The sequence below is a fragment of the Homalodisca vitripennis genome, chromosome 3 (assembly GCF_021130785.1).
Source record: "Homalodisca vitripennis isolate AUS2020 chromosome 3, UT_GWSS_2.1, whole genome shotgun sequence".
Classification (NCBI taxonomy): domain Eukaryota; kingdom Metazoa; phylum Arthropoda; class Insecta; order Hemiptera; family Cicadellidae; genus Homalodisca; species Homalodisca vitripennis.
This window is the reverse complement of record NC_060209.1, coordinates 120229971-120251677: the sequence shown is the minus strand read 5'-3', so window position 1 is coordinate 120251677 and position 21707 is coordinate 120229971. Positions and strand designations below refer to the sequence as shown.

General features: G+C 35.3%; 1 protein-coding gene across 4 annotated transcripts in view; it reads left to right on the top strand.

The window, feature by feature from the left end:
- LOC124357436 (guanine nucleotide exchange factor for Rab-3A-like) overlaps positions 1-21707 on the top strand; it is an 81630-nt gene that overhangs the window by 48647 nt on the left and 11276 nt on the right. The window contains exons 1-3 of one of the 4 annotated variants that reach the window (XM_046809242.1): positions 915-970; positions 15506-16289; positions 20833-21037. In XM_046809242.1, coding sequence (XP_046665198.1) covers positions 16017-16289; positions 20833-21037 — 478 coding nt within the window. In that variant the 5' untranslated portion in view covers positions 915-970; positions 15506-16016. Of the gene's footprint in view, positions 1-914; positions 971-9884; positions 10023-12429; positions 12575-15505; positions 16290-20832; positions 21038-21707 lie in introns of those variants that run through there. The other 3 variants (XM_046809244.1, XM_046809241.1, XM_046809240.1) reach the window with 3 other exon arrangements.

The following is a 21707-nucleotide window of genomic DNA, read 5'->3' as shown; positions in this document are numbered from 1 at the left end:
AATTAAAGCATCTTTATTGATGTCCCTGTTCTCACTGGCATGTTTTACAAAGTAGATCCTTGTTCATTATGTGTGCCTAATTTACGTTGTTACACAAGATTTTGAACATTATATAGGGATTGTGAAGATACAAAAAAGGTCTGATGATCTCTAAGGATGGGATGGTAGTTTTGGTAAAGTTGATTCCCTAATTTGTTCATCTATAAAGATTACAAAATAATATAAAGAAGTCAGGAGTGGACGAATAGGATGTTTACCTTTCTTCAGCACTTGAAATACCTGACAATGAGTAGTACGTATAACTCACCATTCACTACTTCAGCGTGAACCCGTTGAGTAGGCCTATTCTAATTGAGGTATGACGGTCAAAGTGACAAGGAACCCCGGTGCTGTGAAATCATACTCGTACCTACCAGTAGTACTTTAGTACAGTAGTACCAATTTACATTAGATGCGGTGCTAGTCTTTATGAAGAGCAACATTCTGTGCTTGATTTCTGAGCCTTTTCTACTAACGTGGTGTTATTGCAAACTTGCTGAAACCACATGTAATGTGATTTCATGCAATTCATAAGGTTTCACACAATTCGTTCGGTCTTGTGGTTGTAATGTACATTGAGCAGCGTGTATAATACCAATGGAAATGGGATTTACAAAGGTTTATGAAGAAAATATATGTACATTTATTTTATATTTTTGGATTCTATTGTATTTAAACAATTACATTGCATTTAATTTTAATGAATGAGGTGATCATCAGCTATGATATTCAATTAGCATAAAAGTGTTAAGGCTCCGCAAGGCTAGCGCAAGTACCGACGTTCCGTATACTCGTAGTTCTGCTGATCTTGTTAAGATAATGCCGTTAGTCGAGATGTTCTATGCGAGGTTTCAGCTGTAGGCTCCGGTCACCAGTCAGCTGTTAGTAGGCTACCAGTTAATTGTCAGTGTAAGGTGACTACTTCAACAAGGTAACATTTCGCACGTTATGTTTGTTCGTAATTATGTTTGTTACTTTGTCTGTGTAGAATCCTCACAAGGTTATGACTCATTGTTAGACTCTTGAAAAAACCTATTTTACAGTTTATTGTTAGGGCTAGTACACATCTTAAATGTACGAATAATTTAAAAAGACAACATTGACGATTGTAAAACTAGTTTACGACACTATCAAGGCTATGATAATAACTAATTAGGAGATTTTATCTCATAAAACGGATTTTATGTTAAAAAATCACTAATGTACTCATATAGTAGCTTATATCCTGAAATGTAATATTAATGAGTTATGAAATGCTTGTGGTAACCGACAGTTGAAGTAGGCCAAAAGAGAGTTGAACAATCCAACATACGCTCAGTGGAAGTTAATGTGTACCTACTGCGGTTGTAGGTAGGTACTTGGCGAGAGTTCTGGCCTCGATTATTACGTTGTTAAATCAGCAATTGATTGAGAAACTCAGTTATTAGTCCATAAATTTAGCTTACCAACGGGAAGATATTGCACTGAATAACCCATTTGGTTTACCATATGGTGATAATGAGTGGAGTAATTTATTTATAGAAAATATAATGACGATCCTGGCTATGATTTTAACACATAACAAAAAAAACCTTGGAGCTCGGAAATTCTTTTCATCACCTCAAAGGCGGAGTCGTCATTTTTATTATTTTTTATCTACTATATAACCCTTTTTATATTCTACGGATTTTAAACACTGGGTACACCAGTTTGTCTAAACTCAAAACTGGCTTTATTTTCGAATCTTCTTATCAACAATTCCATCAAAAACATAATTCAATGGAACCTAGGAATTTGATAACTTGAGGTAAGAAAAAGCGAAGGCACAATAATAATTTCATAAATGTGAAAGTGTGGTAGACATTCAGTTATACCGGTATAAAATTCCTATTCATGGTGGTTTTATTAGCGATATAGGAGGAGTTATCATTTTTTTTACTGAATATTATAAAAACGGCCAAATAAAACGTATATGATCAAATACTTCATTCCAGTTTAATTTTTTTTTAATTGATTCGCTAATTTACTCATTTTTATTTGTATGCTATAACAAAACCAAACTATCGAATTTACTATTTTGAAACTGCAAATGTGATTTTTAGTTCATACTCCAGCATCCTTCAATACATAATGTGGGAACTTTTTATAACCAAAACAAACGTTTTGATATACATTAACAGTTTAAATAATGATTATTTACTTTAAACTAAAGCAAATTAAGATATACTATACCATTTTAAAATCCTGTATACTTAAAATCCTAGTCTCCATATACAAAAACTAAACATCAGCTTTACTCAATGCTAATCTTGTTTTAACATTTTATCAAATTCGATTAGTCGAACGAATAAGATAGCTATCAGTCGTGTAAAGCTGTCATTTTGCTTTCTGTAATTCGCTTCGCCTATTATTTATTATTATATATCATTCGATTTCTATGAGTAATAGGTAATCATTTTCTCCTTATAACGAGATCATATTAAGATACTTGGCCAACTCGAATCACGAACAGAGTGGTAGTAACAACGATAAAATGATGTTATTAGCTTTCATCTTTGATTATTTTAGTCACACAGGAGATAAATCATTGATACAGTGGGAAAATAGAAGTGAGCGAAGACTGATCACACGAGCGTCTGTTGTCCAATCAAGATATAAGTGAATGTCTCTACCATATTTCTTCGGTCTCACTCGAGCTTAACGTTCACACAAAGGTACCGCCATTTCTCATGCGGAAAATATAATACCTACTTTCAAGGTCAATGTGAGGTCCATCCTGCGTGGTTATATTAAATAGTTAAGTTAGGTATTTCAACTTGCCGGCTGGAACTAAGTTCTGCTATAAAACAATAACAAAAACATATTGTGGTAGTAACGAATGATTTTTAATTAGAATAAAAACTTAAATAATTTATTTTTGCTATTCCACAACGTTATAAATTATGACAAAATTACAAAATACAAAAGTATATTTAGAAGTTAGGGTCTGGAGATTTATTTATATACACAAGTGATGGAATGAACAAGCTAAATATTGATGTTGCTCTCGTTATAATAACATGTTTCTTAGCTTTTTCGAAATTGAGCTTGAATGACGCGTCACCCGTGGTTTGTAACTAGAAAATGTATCTTGCTGCACTATCATATTAAAAACCTTTTTTTTAAGGTCAATATTGATTTTAGCTTCATGATTCTTTAATCCATTGTAGCAGTTTTAATCTAATGATATTAATATTATTTGTAATTATTATTGAAATACGTATAGATATGTATTTCTTATACTAATATAATTACTATATATGGTTAGAAAAAGAATTACAGTAAGTATATGAAAATTTAAAATTAACATGACAATAGACAGTCATATTTCTATTAAACCCATATGAATTCGTATTGTAGATAAAACTTACAGTTGGATTTCTATTCCGTTCTTAGTGTTACAGTTCAGACTTAGATAAAAATCATATTCACGTGTACTGAAACCAGGGCAAATGAATCCATTGTTTTCTGCTCCAACAACGCTCTCGCTAAACGAGTTGTCTTGACCGTGATTCGAATTGGTCGGAGCAGAACAATCTGACACGCCTATTGTCTCTCCATCTACAAAATTAGTGGCTTATTCTGCAGTTCTGCTTTCAGTCCAGTCCGCCTAATAGTACAACAATGTGTCGGATTGTTGTATTGTTTACCGGTTGCCATGACGACGCAGCCTGTGCCACCTTGAACACAAGTGACGGTCATCCCTACTCGTACAGCATCACTGTTACCAGTGTTACCACACACGCCACTCGCAACAACGAACTTGCACACTCTGGAGTGAGTAATGTACATGATAGTTTCACAACGAAATTCCCAGGCCGTGCCACCGTGGGATGATCAATATGTCGGCGCTCATGATCTCATCATTCTAATGGGTTACAGTAAATTAATAACATAATATATGCTTTATTTAGACGTCAGTCATAATTAGTAACAGTTCTATTAACTTCTATTAATAACAATAGTTCTCTCATGGTTTCTTTTTAAAAACATGTTACAAACAGATTTTTCTGTAAACATATTACATATAATATGTGTAAAATCTTTCTAATACAGTAAAACAATTTGTATATGCATTGCGTTTATTCAAGGTGCGCGGTGAAAATTTGAAAGTAAAAAACTCTACCAGGAGGAAATGGGCAACAACATCCAGGACCCTCCACAGCACCGTGTGGTTAGTGATGTGGTTGCGGTATACTCTAGTATGGCCAAATGACTGAAACTGTCTATCATTTCAAATTTATATTGCTAGGAAGAGATGCATGATAGCACCCTCCACAGCACCGTGTGGTTAGTGATGTGGTTGCGGTATACTCTAGTATGGCCAAATGACTTAAACTGTCTATCATTTCAAATTTATATTGCTAGGAAGAGATGCACGATAGCACCCTCCACAGCACCGTGTGGTTAGTGATGTGGTTGCGGTATATTCTAGTATGGCCAAATGACTGAAACTGTCTATCATTTCAAATTTATATTGCTAGGAAGAGATGCACGATAGCACCCTCCACAGCACCGTGTGGTTAGTGATGTGGTTGCGGTATATTCTAGTATGGCCAAATGACTGAAACTGTCTATCATTTTCAAATTTATATTGCTAGGAAGAGATGCACGATAGCACCCTCCACAGCACCGTGTGGTTAGTGATGTGGTTGCGGTATACTCTAGTATGGCCAAATGACTGAAACTGTCTATCATTTCAAATTTATATTGCTAGGAAGAGATGCACGATAGCACCCTCCACAGCACCGTGTGGTTAGTGATGTGGTTGCGGTATATTATAGTGTGGCCAAACGACTCCCAAAATACACGGCCTCCCCACACAGTAGTCTCTATTCTTGGCAACTGCGGGCTACTTCTGTTTTGTTGTTGTACGTTGATCAATGTACTTTACTACCTGTATACTGAATGTGCCTGACGTTGTGTGGGTCGAATCTAGTTGAACGTTCTACCTACACAGGGGATGAAAAAGCTTTTGGCAATGCGATGGCAGGTGATGCGATGACGGTATGACAAGCGGCATTTTATATACGCCAACACGAGTTCACAACTTATTCCAGGAAACTGACTCAGGTTACAGCAGATATTCTTGTTGCTAAAAACCTATACGTTAATCACAACAAGCTGTTTGTCCCTTCATGTAGAGAACTCCTGCTGTTAATTCAGTTATTGCTGTTTGAGTATTTATAAACACTTGACAGCGTTCACGGTTAGGCTGTGGTCATATTGTAACACGCTTTCGACTCAGGACTTGTAGTGATTACCATAACTGCGGTCTCAGTCGTGCTGTGGTCAGAGTACATGTGATAGATATCCTGCACACTAAACGTCGACTTGTAATTGAAATGTTATTTACTACAACATGTAGTAGTAGCCCATGGTGGAGCTGTAGTTTATGTTACAATACAGTCAATGTTCAGAGTGTAAAATGTCACTCACTAACAGAAAATGCATAGTATGCAGTGTTTCATTGCGTATTTAACTATACCTTTTCGAATCTGTATTTTTTCCTACTTCTGCTATTTTACTGCAGTTACTAATGTTTGAATGAGTGATGTGTTGGCGCTCAAATTTCCTGGTTGCATCCCTCAAATTGTGATATGCGATTCGTGTACAACTGGAAGTACGATGACCAAGTTATTCGATTAGTATGTACTCGTACTATACAATGCATTTATACTCGCTTTCACGCGTTACTGGTTCTAAACTCAGTCGTAAAAACAAGACTATGATACAAATAATTCACATTCTCATTTTGCTGTCCACTAAACTCTCTTCTTGATACTATGAAAACCATCGAAGATCGAGGATGCACTTGGGGATTTATTTTCTGAGAGGTTGACACCACCGAGCCAGTTACGAGTGACGCTAGTGGCTTATGTTGGTATTTCGGTCCAGGCCCCTATTTGTATAAATGTGTGCAGTATTCCATTTTTAAATATATGAGATAATTGTAGTTCAAAGTTAAATTTAATACTATGCAAATGATTTTATTTATTGACTGTTATTATACTATTTTTATCCTTTTTGGTTTGTTTGTTGTTTCCACAGTTATTTTACAACTTTTAAAATTACGTAACCTAATTTTTGCCATAAAACATTGCTGTATTTTTACGCTTTCTGTAAAAACTTCATTATTTTAACGTAGTTGGCTGAATAATTTAGACGATAAATGAAAGAAAACAATCTTGCGAGATTCTATCGTGTGGTCCAATAATAAACCATTTTTAATTTAATTTCTACTGGCTAACTGTTATATGTGAGTGAGTAGCTAGAGAGGTGCCCTAGGAACATGTTGAGGGCCCTTCAGTTATATACCAAGAATCTGTTGTTACACACTGACGGGTGGGCTGATGGCCGCCAAGCGATACTGTGTCTAATTTAAGTCGGTATGTTAGACGGTTCTTTAACACAGAACAAAGCGTTGTTTATTGGTATGAGGAGGGGAGGGAGCGAGCACTTATCAAGCAGTTGTTAATCGTTGTAGGCTGCAATCACCAACAGTCTCGGACCTCGTCAGTTGTCAGGGACACCCTCAGGAATTACAGTGAGATGTGGTGTGGGTTTGACACATATGAGTGTAAACTTCACTGGAGTTCACATGATATGATTTGTGCAAAGAGTAAGGTCATAGAGGAACATCATAAAAGGGATATGATGTTGTTTATCTTTAATGTAGGTAGTTGATCTAGATTTAGACACAAATCAAAACACACATCAGAATTGGTTAAATATAAACAATTATACATTTTATAAAAACACCGAGTGATCCAGTTTTTAAAATTATTTTTATTGTTGGAAAACGTTGCGTTACATTTTAAAATTAATTCTTAGATTCCAAACAATGAGCCCCTTTACGGCAAGGTGGTATAATAGATGCATTCACTACTTCCTGCAAACCCTTTAGAAAACTCGACAAAACAGTGTTTGCCATGGACGGTTCATTCATTCACAGCCTATACATACTTATGTAATATTAATCACATTTGAACAAAATCAAATATATCAATGGAGGATTTTAAAGTCCATGGTGATGATTTTTAAGTGTGGATGGTTTTTTTTTATTTTAAGGTTCTATATTTTACATGCCATTTATTTTTATATTTTATCACTAAGCGTCAACACATTAAATGCATTAAACATCATGTAACGATTCAGAGATGTTGTAAAACTATAGCTATTCTTGTTGCATGTTAAGCATTGTAAATTATTAAATTGCATGTATTTAAAGTAACCTTTTTTCTTTTCTGTCTATCCCTATAATATATATCTTTATTCAACAGTAAGACTTTTATTCTTCATTAATTCTAGTTGCTCTTGCCCCACCCAATTTATACAATTGTATGTAAACAATTATTGTATTGGAAATACTAAAGTTACTTAAGTAAGGACACCTGCTTGTCCTTTTCTGGATATCCGTTATTCGTTAGTAGGTCCCGTCCGGTATATGTACTAAGGATCATCTCAATAAAAATTACTTTTGGAAAGTATTCTCTACAAATTGTTCATCAAACTTCGATCAGTACTGAGGAATCAAGACAGTTAAAGAGTATAAAGGCCATACCGGCGAATAATCTTGCACGATAAGACGAGTCAATTACTGCAAGTGTAGGCAGACAGTTGAGGTCATTGTACTTACGTTCCATTGCCAATATTATTCAAGCTAAACGCGTTCTTCAATTGTGTGTTGATTGTGACTAATATATTATTTAGCTTTCGCTGTAAATCATTTGTGGTTTTCAAATTTGTAAATATGAACTATCTCTAAATTCAAATTACCCAGCATAAAACCTAGACGTCAATACTTGTGAAATGTTTTATTTATCCCCATACATCTATTTGAATATATGACTGAGCCAAATCGGTGGTAATTAGATTAAAATGTAGACTAATATAAAGTAAATGACCTACAACGTGTATTTTATAGGTATTGTATAAAATAAATTCTAGGGAATTATGAAATAGTATATTTAAAGGTTATAATAATAAACACCATTGAAACTTATTTATATATAGTTACTATTTTATGTATGAGACATTCTTAAAATAAACCTATTAGCTGTCTGTTGTATCAAGGTGAACTCATTACCGGTATTTAAGATTTGACTTGTACAGAGTACTATGTTGTACAAGTTAAAGAGTAAGCGTTAGTGGTAGGGTGAAGTCCGCTTTAAAATGATACATTGATTAATCAGTCATTAAAGAAAAATGTGGAATACACGTTATGGTATTGTTGGTGTTTTTTTTAAACAAAACAACCAATCTAATGTTTGTCTTCAATTGATCTACTTAATAATTTGTAATGATTTTGTGCATGACACTTGCCATGTCGCTTGTGTAATTTATCAACTGTTGGGCAACCGCAATTGTGCTGTAACAGCTTCTCAGTGTAACTGTTTATTTATAACGTTTCAACTTGGGACGTAATCTGTGATACATGTGACATGTAGACTACAAACACTTCTTTGATCTATTCATCCTTAACGCAGTGAACATAAAAAACACAGAGGTCTCACTGGAACACAGTTCACAGCGCTATCATACGGCGAACTTAACAACTACAATTTACCGGATATATCGCAACACTAGCAAATTCTGTTGACTGTCACAGTACAAACTTCAGTAAGACATCTAAGTTTGGCTTGTCTTTGCATCCAGATTCGATTTGAGTAAACAAGCGGGCTCATAAGAGAACTCATTATTATTTCTACAATCTCTGTATGTGACCCTTGCATTTCTGACTACAATAAGTGTTCTTCAGCGTGCTCGCTTTTCATTCCGCCCACCGTTCCAAGAGACTACTACCAAATAAAATAAGGAAGAGAGCCATAGAGATCCACAGTGCTAGTACAAAACAGAGGATTTAAACCACTGTCGGATAAAAAAGTATAGATACTGAGTTTGTACGTTAACCACAACTACTAGTGGAGTTACTATAACGAGAGTTACTTTATAACTTTACAATTTTATCTTGTTTATTTATACTTTTAACCATATAAAGTAAATAATTTACAAACGATGTCTACCCGTGTTTATGTCGATAACAACGAAAAAGTGTTGGTTTATACCGCTTTTCAACCAAACTGCATCTCTAAGATCCATAACTAGGAAACTTTTTATCTAATTTAGACCAAATTTTTATACAAGATACTATAAAATAATTTTACTGAGTGTATAATTTTAGAATTATATAAGAGAACCCGTTATATATTCTTAACTTTTGTTCTTGGCCGGGCGGACGGTTAAAAATATTAGGCTTTGGTCATGTTGTGGAGCTCTTAAAGCCATTATATTGTGCGTTTACTTTTGTAAATCACAATTTAAAACGTGTAATTTTTAACAAAGATTTATCTAAGCAGATTTTTGCACTTTATCATGGCCGGCGCCTACACTTTTGAACGCGCGAACCGCCAGAGAGTAGGCGAAATGTATACTACAACTTATTTTAGATGCCTAAACGCAGAAAACAATCTGAATATATTTATACTTTTTAATCCTAGAATAACTCTGATCAGTTCTACGCCCCTTAAATATATGTCTCCCTCCCCCTAAATACCTTTCAACAATCAATAACATTTGAAAGTGACTCGTTTAGGAGTAACTAACTAGTTTACTACTAAATAAATTATCAAACGCATAAAATGAAACAGCTGCTTGTACAGTAATTAAATGTTCTTGCTGTACAGTTGTAGTCAACAGATATAACCATTCGATATTGTATAATTTTTGTTAATATGATCAATTCATGACATCAATCAGTGATACAAGACTAGAGGAAACGGGGTCACATGACCCAATACCAACATAATCGTGTAAATGGCGAGGAGACTGTGTTGTATAGTGTGAGTCAGTACACTCAGTGTCCGGCAGCGACATGGTGGGCCATTCGTGCTTCAAGCTTTTGTGTCTTTGTAAGCGCTATAAAACCACAAAACAAGTGAGAAGCAGATATTCTCACTTGGATGGTAAGTCTTCTTTGTTCAGTAATACTGTAATTAAAGGATTGAAATATCACTATTGATTGCTGCATCGACTTTTAGAAGATAGCAGTCAGTCGGTTTTGAGTTTGATATTCTGTGTGGACTGATTGCCTATGCAAGCAAGGATCTTAAAGTTTACCCATAAATATATTTTTGTCTGCACAAGCAATTAAAATTTGTCCTGTCAGCAACTTACCATTATGAGGCCAGGTTGGCATTATATCATATGTGAAGAATTGATAGTGATGTAGACGCATGATGCATATTATTTTATTGAAATGCATGCTTTACAAATGTATTTTTGGCAAGAGAATGATTAACTTCTTTATATTTGGATCGTTCACTCATTAAAGATACTTATGACCTATATCTAACCCTGTTGCAAGGCTGTGCGGCGAACGTCACCTCAAAATCTTGATGAAGAAACCGATACAACAGAGGATCGATCAGAACTGACACGTTCCGATAGATCGTAACGGAAGAGTTGTCGTACAGACAAGCAGGCAGATTGATGGACTCCCTTTTGACTTTTTTTACCCTAAAACCAATATAGTTCTTCCTTCTACCTATAAACCAAGTTTCAATGTACAGATGAACGGACTGTCCTTTTACCTCAAAATCAATAAGATTTTGAACCAAGGAAACAAGATTTTGGACTAAATTCCTCTTGGACCTAAAGGAATATATATTCTGTTTTTCAAATGTCTAGGACGTTGTCTAGAACGTACGTTCGGACATAGACGGCCAGACATACTGACAAACTGACTGTCCTTTGCCTTTAGATCCCAAAATCAATAAGGTTCTTTCCTGGACCATGAGGAGCCTGTGTACCACGTTTCAAGACTCTAGAGCCTTTCTACCAAGAGTTATAGCTCATCCGAACAAACAATGCTTCTATTTTATGAAAATGTTTGAATTAATCAATAATTTACGTCAGATCAAATAGAGGTAACGTCACGTCACATAGTGATTGTATAAACTTTAAGTTTTACATAATTTTTTTTATCGATTAGTTGTGAGTGTGATGGTGGATGTACTCAGGTGTTTGGATATATTATGGAAATGTTAAAGAACTGTGTACATATTACGCTAATATTACATGTCTTCTGAAATTTTTACGCAATTTTCTCAGAATGTTGTAACGGAGCTGAGTATAATTGGAATAATTGATTAAGAAATCTGCTTCGAGTGAGGAAATATCAACTGTTTTGCTTTAATGTATTAAATATATGAGAAGTAGATACAAGAATAATTTGTAGTCTAAATTACTGACAAAGTAGGGTATTTTAAGTATTATTTAACACAATAGTGCTACCCACACTCACTTATTGATGTCTATTGAATGCGTTAGATTTAAACGTATGTCGCTTCAACATTAAAATGCTAATATGATAAACTTTGAATAGGATTCACAACTGTAACTAATAGTTGAATGCGCAGTAGTTTAAGGCGAACCCTCTAGTATCGTGTAGCTACTAGCTAGGCGCAAGTCCTTGATGTGACATGTTTGCCGTGAAGCCTTAGCTTTATTGAGTCCTCAGACGGTTACTGGCAGCAGGATTCGTAAATTTTGAAATAAGTCTTAATAGTATTTACATGGTGTAGTGCTGCAGACCACGATGTATGATGAGTTTTAATTTAAACATGATTGTTATGGGTTCTGATAATCAGAAAATTTTTGGATTTTGGTTATACAACATAGTTTATTTCTAAATAAAGAAAGTTAAACAATCATGTTGGTGTTATACTGTAGGGCCTCTAAAGAATCAATCTCGACTAGCCGTCAAATGAGTTTTGCCTCACTATAGATCTAGAGTGGAACTCCCTTCGTGTCTAAAGAGCTTGGTCAGGCTTTCCTTTTAGATCAGTGACTCCTTCATGCGAATCACAAGGAATTCCTTGTATTCGGGCAGTACAGAACCAATCCAGTTACACACATTCTACAGTTCCGGTGTGAGTCTACAGTTGAATAGGAGACAAGCGATCAACGGTAGTTGTGATCATTGGCAGGATCGAAATAAAGTAGTGGGCCTCATTATAGCCACATAAGTCAGACAAGGTATAGATAGATTCATGACAAGGTATAGAAAATACATTTCTAGCTAGATATGTGTTGTTACCATGGGGATATGAATTTCAAATCACTGAAATGGAGAAACCTCCGAACATTTCACTGCTTATCAGGGTGCTGAAAACTATTAAATAGTTAATTATAGTCCATCAAGAAAGAATTTCAATATGTTATACCACGTAACAGGTTGTGATGACTATAATAGAGGATGAGTACTCAATTTTATACCCTCATCTATATTCTCTCCAATTGAGTCAAGGCAAGACGAGTTAAGAGCCGGAAGTAGCGTAGGTGGCTCAACTGGCTCTAATTGCTAACAATAGTACGGTCTACTAGGAGCAGTGGCAGTAGCCTATCACTGGCTCGTCTGCTCACTTCGTGACTGTCAGTGTGTGAATTTTTAGTGATGTCTTGAAAGTGTCCAGTGTACAGTGAGGATGATATGTTATACTGCGGCACGCAAAGTGTAAGTCGAGCTAATTTAACGCCTTGGCCATTTAGGACAGTACACCCTAGGATTTAGTAGGATTACTGACGCACACCCGTGTTGAACAAAAATAAAGGACTATCAAAATATAAGAGAGGCTGAGCATCACATAGGAGGAGCTAACAATTTGGCGTCTGCTTGTCAGTTTGTTACAGGATAAGGGTCTAACGGTTTAACCTATATAGTTTGGAAGTTTGCATGCATCTTTTAATTCATACATTTTGCTAATTGTAGTTCCAAGACCCTTGACAGGACAAAACTTGTCTCTTGATAAATTAGTGGAATGCTTAAAACACGCGTTAGAACAGATTACAACGTTTAAATCAATTATGCTACTTATTTATTATAATTGTATTACTACTTTTATTGAGTCTACTTATGAATTAGAAGCTACCGTCTGCAGTCGTCGCATAAAGAGCACCAGATTGAGAATAGGTTATCGGGACCATCACGCTACCGATACCAGGTGTGTGTTGATCTGTTACAACGGACGATCAGCACTCTGTCCAACTCGTATGAGATAACATACAACAGTTGTGAAGTGGAATATGTTACAGTGGATGAGAAATGAAATGAAATGAAATGAAAATTCCTTTATTTAAACAGGCAAAGTTAGGGCCTCATGGCCCTTTCTTACACTTAACCTGTTGAGACGACATTGAGTATGTGGAATACAGCAGGGTGTTGTAATCTGTGCAAGCTAAGTCCGGTATTATTTTCTACCTTTTAATTATAAACCTTTTCGAGATCAGGCCCCTTGTCTTATTATTACACTACTAGGTAGATCGGACTAATGTTTCAGTGTATTACATTTTTTGTTGATTTGATTTGAAATGGACAAATACCCGAAAATATTAACAATCTACAAAGATAGCTTTGTAATGTCTTAGAAATATACAGCGGAATGGTGGAAAAGAGTAAAATAATTGAATAAATTATTATAATAGGCAACATTGCACGTTCCATTGAATAAAAAAGATAAAAGATAAAAAATATCGTTGACGAATCCGTTTCATTTCGTTGTATGAGAAATATCCGGGTGGAACGTAGTCGACAATTGATACAATTTTTTCAATCGGTGGCGTTTGGGCGTTTTATGTAGTTGCCAGCTGTTTGAAGAATATTCAGTTGGAAAGTTGTCAAAAATTGAATACAATTCTTGCAATCGGTGGCGTTTAGGCGTTTTATGTAGTCGCCAGCTGTTTGAGGAATATCAAACTGGAACGTAGTCAACAATTGAATACAATTGTTGCAATCGGTGGCGTTTAGGCGTTTTATATAGTTGCCAGCTGTTTGTGGAATATCCAACTGAAACGTGGTCAACAATTGAATACAATTGTTGCATTCGGTGGCGTTGGGGCGTTTTATAGATTGGCCAGCTATTTGAGGAATATCCAAGTAAAACGTGGTAAAATATTGAATAAAATTGTTGCATTCTGTGGCTTTTGGGCATTCTATGTAGTTGCTAGCTGTTTTAGGAATATCTAGATGGAAAGTTGTTAACAATTGCATAGAACTGTTACAATTGGGAGTATTTGGACGTTGTATATAATTGTCAGCTGTATAAGGAATATCGAAGAGGAACGTGATCAACAATTGAGTATAATTGTTACAATCTTGTGTTCTATTTAATTGGCTGCTGTGTCTTGGGAAGTCGAAAATATTTAAAATAGATGGAAGAATAAAATATAGTGTCTTCTGTCTTGCTTGATAATTAGGCTGATTAAACTTATGATTTATAAGTAAAAGCATATCTCTGACATCAGATGTACACATAGAAATGCATTATTTTAAATCGGATGAAATGCTATTTAAAAGTTTAGGAGTAGAAATACAAAAGTAAAATGGTATTTTCCAAACTATGCCGATTAAAAAAATATCAAACAACTAGTTCGTTTCACTTTTATGAGAACATTTTAAATGATTAAATGATTTCTGTGAACTGTACTTGTGAGGAGACCAACTGCAACTGCACCATTATTAGTGGGCTCTAATAGACGGAGAGCCTTGAGTGTAGAATGACACGACCCGGCCCCGGCCCTCGCCTCCCACTGGCTCATTACAGCAATAACGACCAATCAGAGGCAGATGTCTGCACAATAGCACTGATAGCTTATCTGCAGTACAACACACAACAATGCACTTGGCTTCCACAGCCCTCCAGCCAGCCAGGGTTCTTAGACCGCTCATAATCACAGCTGCGTCTTAAATTTGTTCCCCTTCAAGATGTCCGTTATATCCTTTATAACACATATATACACAGTGTTAAAATATCTGAAATCTTACCTAAAATTGCGACCTTTTAGAAAATGTAAAGCAAAATTTCAAGAAAACTGACAACAAACAATGAAGTCACATTAAAGGCCGACACAGTTGAAGGACAGTCTAGACGGACTGCATTACATGGCATCCGCAACAACAACCCTTGGACAATATTGCTGAAAAAATCACTCCAGGCATTTTCAAACTATAAAAACTGAATTAGTCTCAGTTTTCTAAACTAGGTAATCCATTATGTGAATAAAAAGGTTAAATCTGTACTTCTAATCCTTCTGCAGATTTAGTTTATGGCAAAACTCATCAAGCTATATGTAAATTAATCTCTTTTGACCAACAAAGTAAAATTATTACATACCCACAATAGATACTTACTTAATATTACAAGATTTTTTTCATACTAATACCACAATATTACAAGATATATGAATAATGATGCACACTATACTCACACCTCCTCAATTCTCTCTTCTAATTAATAATTCTTGTTCATTTGCTTTTATTTGGATATCAGGCATGTCAGTTTTAGATGACAGTAAAACTGTTGAAAATTTGTTCTAATTAATTTTCAAGCAACCTAGTATTTTTTAAACTAACAATGTCAGGATTTTAATACCTATTGTTCTGCTTCAGGGAAGGCATTTAGCCTGGTTGTGGAGGACAGGGTGAGAGCCATGAAGGCGGTGGATGCTGTGACCCTGCAAGTGAGTGTTATCAGCAGCTACCCCAACGGGAACGTGTACCTTCCAGACACTAGCGCCATGGTGCCTGATCCCGCCAGCGGCGACATGGACAACTCCAAAGCAACACTCTCACACGTTGTCAACAGTTCACACCCGTCAAACAACAGTGCAATGGCTCTTTGAGTGTTAATGGAGCAGTCAAAAAACTTAGCAGCTCAGATGACGAAGACCTTTCACAACCACCGATCGCCAGATCATGTACGAACAGAGACTCTTCGCTTTTAGATTGCACCAAACTCCATACAAACAATTCGCAAGTGAATGGGTCACTAGAGAAGAGTGAATATTTAAACGGTCTAGGGAATGCGGAGGACAAACACGACGTGTCAGTGAACGGTGTTGTGAACAATGGTTACGATAAAGGTGATGACGAGAAACATTCACTGGAGTCGCTGACGGACATGGAGTTAGAGAGCGGGAAGAGGAGTAGCTCACCGCCAGAGGACATACCGAGGTACCAGGGCCTCCAGGCAGACAGCGGGCTGGAGTCAGCTGCGTCCAGCTGGGACCGCACTGTCGCTGAGGTGAAGGAGCATGCCGTGACACGTCTGCAGGACGAGTTGCGGAAGGCGAGGGAGGAGCTGAAACTCAAGGACGAGGAGGTAGTGAGGCTCAGCAGGATTAGACAGGAGGTGGAATCCGAACTGGAAGAACTCACTGCTAGCCTGTTCCAGGTATACTTTAAACAAATGTAGGTTGTAGATAAAATAATAAAATAATTTACATACAAAAAGTTCATTCACTTACGTTTTGAGCATTAAGATCCAAGTGCTATTGTATTCCTAGAAAATGCCAGGTAATTTTCAACTACCAAATCTCGTTAAAAAAGCCCATCCTCAAAACCATTTCTTGATAGTATTCTCTAAATACATAGTTTATAATCACTAAAAACTTATGAAATTTGACAACTCAATTTAGCTTCAGAACTGTTCATGAAACAATTAACTTGTACTACTTGGTGTTATAGTAGACAAATTATATGAGTTTAAACAATTTCAAAGCAAACACATTTTTATTATGAAATGTACAACAGTGCTTATGAATTATACACAGCATTATTTGCAAAGCATGACTGGAGAGATTTATGCAGAAGAAGTGTGTCATGGCAAGAGTCATTATACATGTCATTACATTTAAAATTAGGATGCTTTCTCTGAGGCTTATGCATGGCACTAAACTTTAACAGTATAAAACATGTAATTTTGCACAATTCTGAATACTTTTCTTAAATTGTATGCTATATGTGATAAAGGTTTTCTAAGGTATCTCTACAGCATCTGCTGATTAGTATGGTGTAATATAATAGTGGCCTAACTAGGACTTGACTTTTGGGGAGGATGAATCAGATTGAAGAGTACACTACTCCCGGGCAGGGGTGGGTGTTTGGAATAAGTATGAATGTATCTAAATATAAAAAATAGAGATGCCTAATTCAAAATATAACATTTAACTGCTTCATTTACAAGTTGGATTTCTGTTATACGCATAGTTTTATAATTTTTAGAGCTTTTGGTAGTGATTCTAACCCCTTCATCTCCATCCCCCTTAGTTATGCCACTATAATATAATATGGAAATGCTAGAACCTTTTTATTATATATTTCACTATCGTTTTAAGGGAAAAAGGCAATATTAAATTATGTGTTGCTTGACCACTTCACATTAAGAATTATGAATTTGACCCCTCCTTTGTAACATCTTGGACTTCACTTGATTTCCAAACTCTCTGAATACAGTGGATAATGTTTGTACATTTATAATGATCGGTATTATTAAATATCCTACTGTGAAAAATAAAACAAAAATTGTTAAAGAGACTGAAATCCCCTTTACACAGTATTTACAAAGTTTAACAAATGTGCAAAAAGGGATAAAATTATTAGATAGTGAGAGTTTGTGTGAATATATACAATAGATTGTACTATAGTTTAGAATTAACTATCTAGGTTTAATTAGATATTCACACCATCTGTGGGAATGTGAAAACATTAGCTATAGAACGTGCACAGAAGAATGCATGTGTGGTTACATGAGTTGAATAATATCCTTTATTAAAAGTGAACAATAGTTTGTGGAATATTAATGAGCACTGAACTGAGAATCTGAGACAATAGAACAGTGAGAACGTGAGATCTGTGTTGTTGAAGAGAAAGTTTTCATTTAAACAATAATACTTGTTATTTGACTTTTATTTATCTGTTCCACACGTCTTGCTTGTTAACTTGCTATGCAGTGTTTTCACCATTAGGGCTTTGTCAGATCATATGGAGTCTGACAATAAAAAGTAAGATGACCTTGGATGCTAGATGAAAAAATGTGAATTTTGCAAGCATAAAACGATCTTAGATATTGAACAATTTGAGATTTGGTTTGTATTGTAATATAAGTTTTGTTATTTTAAAGTTACCACTAAGAAGGAAAACTTGATTGGATATAAAATTCTATATGTCAAATAAATTTGTTAGTTAGAATTTTATTTTTCCAACCATCAATCTATTTAAATATAATTTTTTTCTATGGATGCATTTTATTATGAAACAATATGAATTACTGCCTTAAGCAACCAGAGCAAGAGTATCTACCCGTGATGATGGTGGATGACATTCTCTTGGAAGGAGCTGAATCCACCCAAGTTCCTTGGTATATGCATTGATCGAGGGTTGGCTATCATATCAAAAGCACCTGCTCAAAGGGTGCTTCCGGAATTTATGTCCTGTGCAAACTTTCAAAATTATGTTATATGGATGTATTGAAATCCTATTATGGTTTGATAAATCCATACTTATCTTAAGGTTTGACATTATAGGTCAGCTGTTGTAATTTGAAAGAGTATTTAATGCTCAAAACAAAGCTGTAAAAAGTCTTTTAAAATTTAATTCCAGATAGTCGTGCAACGATGCCTTCAGGGAGCTTGCAGTCTTAACTTAACCCTGTCTTTATATTCTCTAGGTTGCTTTATAATGCCCATTTCAAATGTGAATTGGTCCAGGGCTGAGACATCCAATCAGAGGCAGAATAACTTCAGAAATGAATCACATAGAACTACAGGGTTTCAACACTTACCGTCGCAAATTAGTGTGAAACTAATTAATAAGCTCCCAGGGAGTATTAAACATCTAAATAATCCCAAACAGTTCAAACCTCAATTAAAACACCTCCTGGTGTCAAAGGTATATTACTCCGATGAAAAGTTCATGATGGGCCACTGGGAAAAAAATATTTGAATATTATAATTGGTACAGAAAGTGAAATCCCAGTTCTAATATTGAAAGCTATGTCCAAAACCTTATTGTTGGTGTTGTAATTAATATTATAATTTTATTTATAGTAGTATTGACGAATGCTATGCAAAAAAGGATATTGTTATAAAAAAACTTTAATCAAATATGTAATGTAAGTTATCATACAGAAATTCTGAGTCACGTCAAGCAGTGTTACCTTTCCTCTTCCTCCTTTTTTTAGTTTTACTGGTTCCTGTTAGGTCTCCTTTTTTTTGAGAGGCATTCGATGAAAGTTTCACTGACAACACTAGAGTCAGCATTATTTTTGGGTAACCGTTCCAACACTTTTTTCTATTTAGAGGATAAATTCCAGTGTTTTTGAAACCTGACACAATATTTTTACCTTGTCTGCATAAAGTGAGTCAAAGTCCTTTAGAAGCTTAGGAAATATATATTTTTAGTCGGACTCTTTCCAAGTGGTTAATATTTTTCCTCATAATGACTTCTTAGAGGCAAAGTTGGCCACGTTTAGTGGTTAAGTGAAATTAATTTATTTATTTCACTTAAATAAGGCTGAAATAAGGAGGTAGGCACATAAACTTGATGTCATATTTGTCACATGCTTTGATAACCTCAGTATTAATGTGTAATGACAAGTTGTCTCCAATTAAAACTTGTTCCTTCCTGATTGTTTTATTTTTAGTCTCAGAGGACCTTCCTCTGACTCTCCTTCTGTCCCCAAGTGTTCTGATTTATAAACTATATAGGAACTTATCAATTCACCAACTGTATTTCCACACATTATAATAGATGTGCAGGTTTTTGTTGAGATCAAGACACGTTCCAAATATTATATTACTCTGTTGCAAATAGCTTTGCTTGTACCTATGTCATCTCGAAGGTTTGTTTCATCATAGTTCCAAAGGTTTATGATGGGACATTTTTATGGATTCAGTTAAGTTATGAAAATACTTTACAATTGTATCTTCATCAACTCCTGCTTATATTGTTTTTAGGCTGCTGCACTCTCATACAGTTAATATTAGGTTACGCTTTTGGAAAGCTTTTACCCAGTTAACTCCTGACAGATTGTGTTTAAAACTGAGGCACTTTCCACCCAATTTTATCCAAATAAGCTTTCTCTATAAACCATAGACCTTTGAATGTCATTAAGACACTTTTGAGTAGTCACCATACCTCCTGTTTCCGACACTATGAACATAGTTTCTAGGCATACTAGATTAGGCTGCCAATCAGATCTAACCTGAAGTTTAATATAAATGGAATTAGTGAGTAACATCAAAAGCTCATTATTTTGCTGGAATAATAACATAGAAAACACTGCTGGTATGATTTTTTTATAATGATGGGGGACTTGGACCACTTATAGGTTTGGTTAAAGTTACCCCATATAGGTTGAATTCTGTTACGTTACAACGTACTGTTGTTGTAAAAATGATAATTAACAGTTAATTCATTGTTTTAGAATGTTAGGTAAGGTTTTAACAACTATTTTCATAGTATTTAGGCACTTAATTTTATTGTAGTGTTGATTTCAGTTAGTTGTAGGGACAAAAGTTCTTGAGTCAGAATTTTGCATAATCATAAGAACAAAACAAAACAATACCAGTGGTGCCAACTTATTAGCTTTAAAAATATGAATTTCCCAATAATATATTAGTTAAAAGTACAATATAAAATATGAATATGTATAACACTGTATATTTTGTCCTACTCTTGTTTACATAAGAACATTTATTTTTGCCAAAGGTTGGGCAAAGTTACCATGGTTGGCCAAAGTAACCCCTCTCGATGGCATGTGTTTTTTGGAAATGTTAGTGGTAGTACATAAAATATAAATGGCCAATGTTATGCTGGTTTCACGATTTGCCTCCTGGGTCTACCTACTTGTCAAATGTTATTTATTACCTGATTGTCAATACTTATGTTGGATATGAAACTGTAGTTTCTGTCAGTAATCCTGTAGAACTATGCAGGAAGCCCACAATATGGTAAGAGTGGCTAACGAGCGACAAGCTGCGGCGGAAAAGGCACTGCGAGAGAGCACCATGCAGGTGGAAGTGCTGACTGCAGAGGTGGCTGCGCTCAAGACTCTAGTGCTGACCTCCACTCCCAGCCGACCAAACCCTCATCTGCACCCTCAGATTGACCCCAACGCCAAAGATGAGTCAGCCAACACAGGTAAAAATTAAAACCTGATACTCTGGATATGTGAATATTGAGTTCAGTTCCGTTTCCTACTTATTTAATGAACTTATCAGAATAACACTTAACAGTAGGAAAATAAGAGTAAACAACATTATATTATGTTGAAACCATAACAAACATGCAAATGCATTCTTAGTATCAGGGAGTACCAGGAACCAACCAGGAGTTTCCAGTTGTAAAACTAATGATTAATGGAAGTTGTTACTCTTTTAGATAAAATTCTTACAAATCTGACTCCCTGCAGTAACCATCATGCCGGCAGTTTATATATCACCAACTTTAGGCAAACCTATAATGTTGGTGTGGAAACACAAATGCAGCAGTAGACAATTTGTATCATAAATTGTAATAAATTTCTTGTAGGCCTTAACATTTTGTAGTTATTAGGGTACATATATCACAGATAAGTTTATCAGGAAGCTTGATTTGATGACAGGTTTTAAGATTAAAAATTAATAAATTAGCATTAGCTCCAAACGGAAGAGTATCTTTTTAGATGTGTTGAGTTAAATTATTGTATTCTCAGACAAGTTATGGTAAGAAAGTTATCTGCCAATCTGAGGTTGGCGGACCTGGTCATTAGCTGACGTAATGTACTCAGAACCAGTTGCTTTTATGACGTAATTCAACCAGTGAACCCTAA